This window comes from Notolabrus celidotus, chromosome 19, assembly GCF_009762535.1.
Source record: "Notolabrus celidotus isolate fNotCel1 chromosome 19, fNotCel1.pri, whole genome shotgun sequence".
Classification (NCBI taxonomy): domain Eukaryota; kingdom Metazoa; phylum Chordata; class Actinopteri; order Labriformes; family Labridae; genus Notolabrus; species Notolabrus celidotus.
Window position 1 is genome coordinate 21,188,285 of NC_048290.1, and position 6,388 is coordinate 21,194,672.

General features: G+C 41.9%; 1 protein-coding gene across 5 annotated transcripts; it reads right to left on the bottom strand.

Moving 5' to 3' along the window:
- On the bottom strand, window positions 1-5,536 carry tmem267 (transmembrane protein 267). Of its 5 annotated transcripts, none has more exons than XR_004634956.1 (4): window positions 5,440-5,536; window positions 2,628-3,099; window positions 984-1,449; window positions 1-910 (listed from the first exon to the last, which is right to left on the bottom strand). XR_004634956.1 is itself a non-coding variant. In XM_034709771.1 (4 exons), exons 2-4 carry the CDS (start codon window positions 3,033-3,035, stop codon window positions 828-830), a joined length of 828 nt encoding a protein of 275 aa, XP_034565662.1. In that variant the 5' UTR covers window positions 3,036-3,099; window positions 5,440-5,536; the 3' UTR covers window positions 1-827. The 5 variants fall into 5 exon arrangements, 4 of the variants coding, with proteins under 4 accessions (XP_034565662.1, XP_034565663.1, XP_034565664.1 ...); XM_034709771.1 differs by having other exon boundaries at window positions 1-929; window positions 1,132-1,449; XM_034709772.1 differs by lacking the exon at window positions 5,440-5,536 and adding an exon at window positions 4,808-4,926 and having other exon boundaries at window positions 1-929; window positions 1,132-1,449.
- Window positions 5,537-6,388: the final 852 nt, after the last annotated feature.

Genomic DNA, 6,388 nt, shown 5'->3' on the forward strand with positions numbered 1-6,388 from the left:
ATGAGAAGGTGTGTCCAAACGTTTGATTGGTAATGTATATATAACTTAAAAAAAGAAACAAAAATAAATAAGAAAAGCTGTAAAAAATGAAAGCAGTTTTTCTGTTAGTTGTTCACCAGAAGGAAGCCAGGGATCTGAACTGTACTGCATGTTCAGCACTGTGTCTCTCAAAAGTGGAACACATCTCACTTTCCGAAAAGAGGCACACAGAATAAGAGATGATTTAACAAGTACAACAATAGGACTGCTGCTTTGGATTGAAACCTGTGAGCGGCTTTTCCAAACGTAAAGCAACACAAAAACAAGGTTCTGCTTTAGTCCATGTTACAACCGTTTCTGATTTAAAACTATGATTTACTTGGTCAACGCTGAAAGGCTGGCTTCAAGTACCGTGGACATAAGAGTAAGGCTCATTGGAGCAGCAAAAAAAGAGTCTGCTAAAGTGGTAGAGGTGGATATTACATTTGATTTTTTTTTTTTTACACGTTTTTACGTGTTAACTTCTGGATATGTCACAGGAATGTGGTAGTGATTTAAAACGTACTCTAAAATCAAAGAGAGAACACAAACATTTTCGTCACTCTTGCTGATGAGACGTTTTTAAATGCGTGGGTGGCGCTGTACACAACTGAGAGTGAAAAAGCACCGATGACAATATGCCAGTGCCGTGCAGCCTGTTGACCTTTGGTTGGCTTTCCTTGAGTGTTCTTGGGATGAGGATGGAAAGTGACAGTTCAGAGACCGGTCGTCATAAAACAATATGTCAGCGCTTTAAAAAGGACCACCGCTCAAACACTCCAGGCTGTTAGAAGAGAGGACATCACTCTTCAGGAGAGTCCACAGGATTCTGACACATTTGTATACCGTAGAATAATCCATGATTGGCACTCCTGTTCAGAATGTTCCACTCCTGAGATGCACAAATGTTTCTGTAAGTGAAAACCCAAAGCAAATTGTGAATTTGAGTATCATATGATCTTTACCTTATCTTTCAGATGTTCTCTGCGGTAATTTCAAGTATTAAAAATGGTTTCAAACAAAAACCAGGTTTTGTTTCCCCACAGCTGATCCGTATCACATCAGCATTAAGTGTTGCTGTTAAGTCGCTGACATCTAAACATCAATGGCTACCCCGTGTTTGGTGGAGATCACATCCCTGGTCCCTGTCAGATACATGAGCACTGAGCACAGGTGAGGGAGCGTCGCAGTGGTGCTCACGTACAGCCAATAAGGGAGCGGTGCTGTGTTGCCAAAGGGGCACACCCACAGGCCGTGGCGGACCGCATCCCGGACGTGGTGCGTCGCCATGGAAATAAAAAGCATCCACGGCAAGGAGCACCAAGCATCTTTAAGGCGCCCCATCCACATGAGGAAGCGGAGGGTGAGGCAGAGAACGGGGATGAGGGAGGAGCAGTGGAGAGGAGGACGCTGGGGGAGCGAGACGGCAGCCTGGAAGGAGACAGGAGAGGGAGATTAAAGTGGGTTACTTGTAAGATGTTATTCAGGAGAATCAACTCAAACTGTCTATCATGAGTCTGGTTCAGCTCGAGGTTTCTGCCTGTTAAAAGAAAGTTTTTCCAACTACAATTTGGTTGAGGTAGATGGCCGTCTAACTAGAGTCTGGTTCAGCTCGAGGTTTCTGCCTGTCAAAACGACTTTCTTCCAACCCCAACTCAGATGATGCCAATGGCTGTCTAACACAAGTCTGGTTAAGCTTGAGGTTTCTGTCTTTCAAAAGGACAGTCTTCCAACCCCAACTTGGACGAGGAAGATGTGTGTCTAACATGAGTCTGGTCCTGCTCGAGGTTTCTGCCTGTTAAAGGAAGTTTGTCCTTGCCTCTATAACTTGCTAAATGCTGCAAAGTGCTCTACTCATGGTGGATTAAGATGAGATCAGACTGAGTCCTGCCTGTAAGATGGGACTGGATCTTATCCTGTCTTGATGAGGAGTCTTTGTTAATAATTTAACATAGAGTACGGTCTAGACCTGCTCTGTTTGTAAAAGCATCTTGAGATGACTTTTGTTGTGATTTGGCCCTATACAAATAAAGATTGATTGATTGACGGTGATGCTTCAGCAGCTGAGAAATTATTAGCACACTTGTGATTGGCCAAGGCTGAGGTCTTTGAAAAGGTTTTGGGAGGCAAGCCTCTGAAAACAATATATCAAGTCTTTGAATGGTCCTTCCCTTATACATGACACGGCTATTATGAATTGGCAGAATTTCATAAATTGGTTGATGGATGAGGCATGAAGTGATGGATTTTTCCTATATCCACTTATGAAGGAAACCCTGTGCGTTTCTACAGTCATTGTAAATATAGATGGCAAAAAATGAAGGCATTCATGATTCATTGATCTTTTTCTTTATAATTTAATTGGTTTTTTTTGTTACTGTCAGTTAAAATTACCAGAAGACTTGTACAAAGCTGACACACAAATCTGACCATGCAGAGAGCAGTGAATTTAGTGAAAGGTGGACTTCTTGCACCCAGTCTTCAAAAGATTAGAGCTAATTTGTTCTGCATCTGCCCTGATCTTTTTCAAACACTGTTTAATTGCAAGCAGTGCATTTCTACACTTATTCAATGTAAAAAAAAATCCTAAGTAACAGTACAGTTCTTACCTTGAGTGATAGGGATCCAGCCATATAGAAGTGGTCCAGGTCTATGATTGATGCCAGAAGACCAGCCAGTAGCACCTCGTACAGATCGCTCTTTTTCCTCAGTCCAATAACAACGGCCCACGACCACAGTCCTATTAACCCGTGCGTGGCGTTGTCCAAAGCTGCACGCAGCCACAGGTGGTGCTGAATCACTGATAGCTGGAGGGTGTGGTCCGCCACCACACAGAACATACCAAGTCCTGCTGACGCCAGCAAAGAGGCAGAACTGAACGTCTGTAGCAGGGCCTGAGCTTTCTCCGTCTCCACCGCCAGACTGAGAGGAACTGGAGCGCCTTCCCGCCCATGGCCCACCCCCAACAAAGGAGAGGAAGAGGGGGAGGAGTCCAACTTGGAGTAAAATCCTTGCATGTTTTTACTTGACAGGTGGCTGTGGGGGCCAATCGCCACTTAAGGTCAGCAGGAGTCAGGTAGACTGGAGGAGAGGAGAAGACAAGGGGGGGGTGAGGCAGTGATGCAGAATAAAATGGCAGTGAGTGAAGAGTAAAGAGGCTTCATATGGACCAGTATTCTGAGAACTGGCAGACCTCCTGGTGAGAGATACACATTACATGTGTGTCTTCTATTTGAAAGCTCTTTGGGGCTGATATGTAAAAAAAATCATAGACTGTATAAATAATAATCCAAGTATCCGTGACATCACCCATCTGTTCCTGAACGCTGATTTGAAGTAAATCGTTGTCGGGAGCCATATTGGAAATGCTGAACTCAACCAAACTGCTGTCGAGCTAGTGTGAGGTAAAGAGGCGGGCTTTGAGCCTCCTCGCCAACAGCTACAGCGTTCCCGCCTGTCAGTCAAGTCAGTTGTGTCCTTCAATGGGCAAAACTCGTTAGCTTAATATCTTCTGAACTGTCGCGTTATAAAAAAATTCAACCCCGTACAGTGTGTGCTGAAAGAGAAACTTAGCTCTTCAGACCTAAGCCGGCTGTAAACTTGTTTATTATTGCTGCAAAGATCGTCTTTTTTGAATTGGTGTGTATGTGGTTTCCTATGTTTCTGCAGCCAGCCTCAAGTGGACGCTCAATGAACTGCAGTTTATAAAACTTTCACATGGGCTTCATATTTTGAGACCAGAGGTTGCCGCTTGAAAAAAATGCATAAGCTGTAAGCTAAAGAAAAAAAGAAAAGACACAGAAAAAAAATCAAAATTATCAAACTATAAATAAACATTTTTTGCTATCATATTATTATATTCTTATTATCACAGACAAACGAATGTTTGGATCTGCAGCAGGACCATATCAGCTGGTACCCTCTGTGTTATTTTGCCTTACACAGTTAGCATTAGGGGGAGAATAGATGTACAGAATTCAAAATGATGTCCTATCAACACCATAGACTGTATAAATATGGACGTAGTATCCGTGATGTCACTCATCTGTTTCTGAAGAACTGTTTTGAGGTCAATCATCAGCAGGAGCCATATTGCTGCTGTCGAGCGATTGTGAGGTAAAGAGGCGGGCTTTGAGCCTCCTAGCCAACAGCTGCAGTGTTCCCACCTGTCAATCAACTCAGCTGTGCCTCTCATTGGAAGACTCATAATCTCAATATCTTCGAAATTGCCGAGTTAGAAAAAAATTCACCTCTGTACAGTGTGTGCTGATCGAGAAATGAGGTATCCAGTCTACACTCGTCTTTCGTACCAGGCTGTAAACATGTTTATTTCTGCTGTAAAGATCATCTTATTTGAATTAGTGTGTATGTGGTTTCTGGTACTTCTGGAGCCAGCCTCAAGTGGATCATTGATGAACTACAGTTTTTACCACTTCCGCATTGGACTCATATTTTTAGACCAGAGGTTGCCACTTCAGTTTGCATTAGGAGTATAATAAATGTACAGAATACAAATTATTATCCCATCAACGCAGGATCACAACAATCATTTTAAACTAATGGGATCAAATCTAATTCACAGCATTTCAAAGCTGCTGTTTCATTTTTTAGCACACAAATACTTCATTGAGTCAGATTCTTCAAAGTGAAAATATGATGCAAAATATTAAAGAACCATGATCTAAAAAAATGCAGAATCATAATTACCAAAATAGCTTAATCCCTGGGACTTGTTTTTGGTTTCTAGATGAGCAACAAGACCAGTCAGCCTGAAACAACATGTCTGTACCTCCTGACTTCTCATCCAAATAACAGAGTGTTCACTGGAGACACCACGGAGACTTCACAGCCCAAGGGGGACATAAAAATAGGTCTCTGTCTATCATGCAACTCAGTGTAATGTAGGGCATCCTAGACTAAACTAGCTGTCTGTCTCGATGGAAGTCAACGTTACCACGTTACCAGCTGCTGATGTAACAGCAGTCTCCTGCTTTAAAAAGAAAACGTAATCCTTCCATGTTTGAAATATTAATTAGCTCACGTTAGTTATTTTTGGCACCTGCAGGCAGCTCCCGGCGAGCTCGGCTCACTGACTGTAAACGACATGTATACACATCTGACATCCACGGATCGATGTTTGAAAAGAAAGGCACGATACATAACTTTCTCCCACAAATCTGTGATAATCTGAGAGAAAATGACAGCTAGCTAGGAGCGAAGTGGCTAACAGTGACAGTGAGAGATGCTGCTTTGTGTAGGCGGACAGCAGCTAGCACGAACAGCTCTGCTAAAGCACTGAATGTGAATGACACAACATGAAACACTTCGCTTGAAAATTAGAGGGTGTGATTTTGATATTGTCTTGGATGTATGACTAAGTTAATATTTGATCACCCGGTCAATAAACACGATCGTACTCACCCCATCGCCTTGCATTGGTTATCCATACCACTTCTTCTGCTGTGTATTGTGAAGGTATGAAGGTGCAACAGCGCCAAACTTCCACCCTATGGACATGAGTGGAATTACATGATATGGACAACATTATCCTTTGTTTCTGACAGCGTTTCATCTGTGCCAGGAAAATAGGCACAGTTTGATTTCCCAGTAGTCTGCTGCAAGATTTAGCATGATGTATCTCATACAAAACACCAGTGGTGGACAAAGTACACAGTTTCATTACTTAAGTCAAAGTACAGATATTCCAGGTCAAATATTACTCCAATACAAGTGAAAGTTGCTCTGTCAAATTATTACTTGAGGTAAAATACTGAAGTTCTTTTAAAAATACTTAAGTATTCAAAGTCTCAAAACGTTGTATTTTCACAATACACAAATGCAGTCAAGAAATACATAGGAGTACATTCTGTTACATCATGTTTATTTAGAAACCATTACTTGAAATCTCTAAAAACTATACCATGGAATAAAAACAGAAACTAAGTTAGTAAGTAGTAAGATGATCTGGCATTAAACAAATGTTATGTAGCTCAACACACTTTCTCAGGTTGGACAGTGAATGTTTGTATGTTTGAGCAGAGTGGGAAACAGGGAGAACATTTCAAACGATACGTATCATTCTTCATTTCAAAGACCTCAAACATGGGCTAAAGGTATGTCCATGGGTGCTCAGGTGGAGAATTATAGCCATCATTACCACCTCTAAATTAACTGCCTGATCAGAGTGAAACATGCTCTGTGTTTGCTCCACGTTCAACCGTGGAGACACACGATATACAGGTACGACTAAACCACTGAGACAAACAGAACTACACAAACACATTTTACTGTCTTAGGGATCAGACTTCAGAAAAGAGAAGGAAATTCATGAGCTGACTTCAAAGCAAAAGTAGTGAGTAACTAGAGCACT

Excerpts from the sequence above, each read along its gene's own strand:
- tmem267 (XM_034709771.1), bottom strand. The coding sequence starts at position 3,035 with ATGCAAGGATTTTACTCCAAGTTGGACTCCTCCCCCTCTTCCTCTCCT. Across the intron at positions 1,450-2,627 it reads CTGGATCCCTATCACTCAAG|GCTGCCGTCTCGCTCCCCCA; the intron begins GTAAGAACTGTA and ends GTCTCCTTCCAG. Across the intron at positions 930-1,131 it reads TGATCTCCACCAAACACGGG|AAACATTTGTGCATCTCAGG; the intron begins GTAGCCATTGAT and ends TTTCACTTACAG.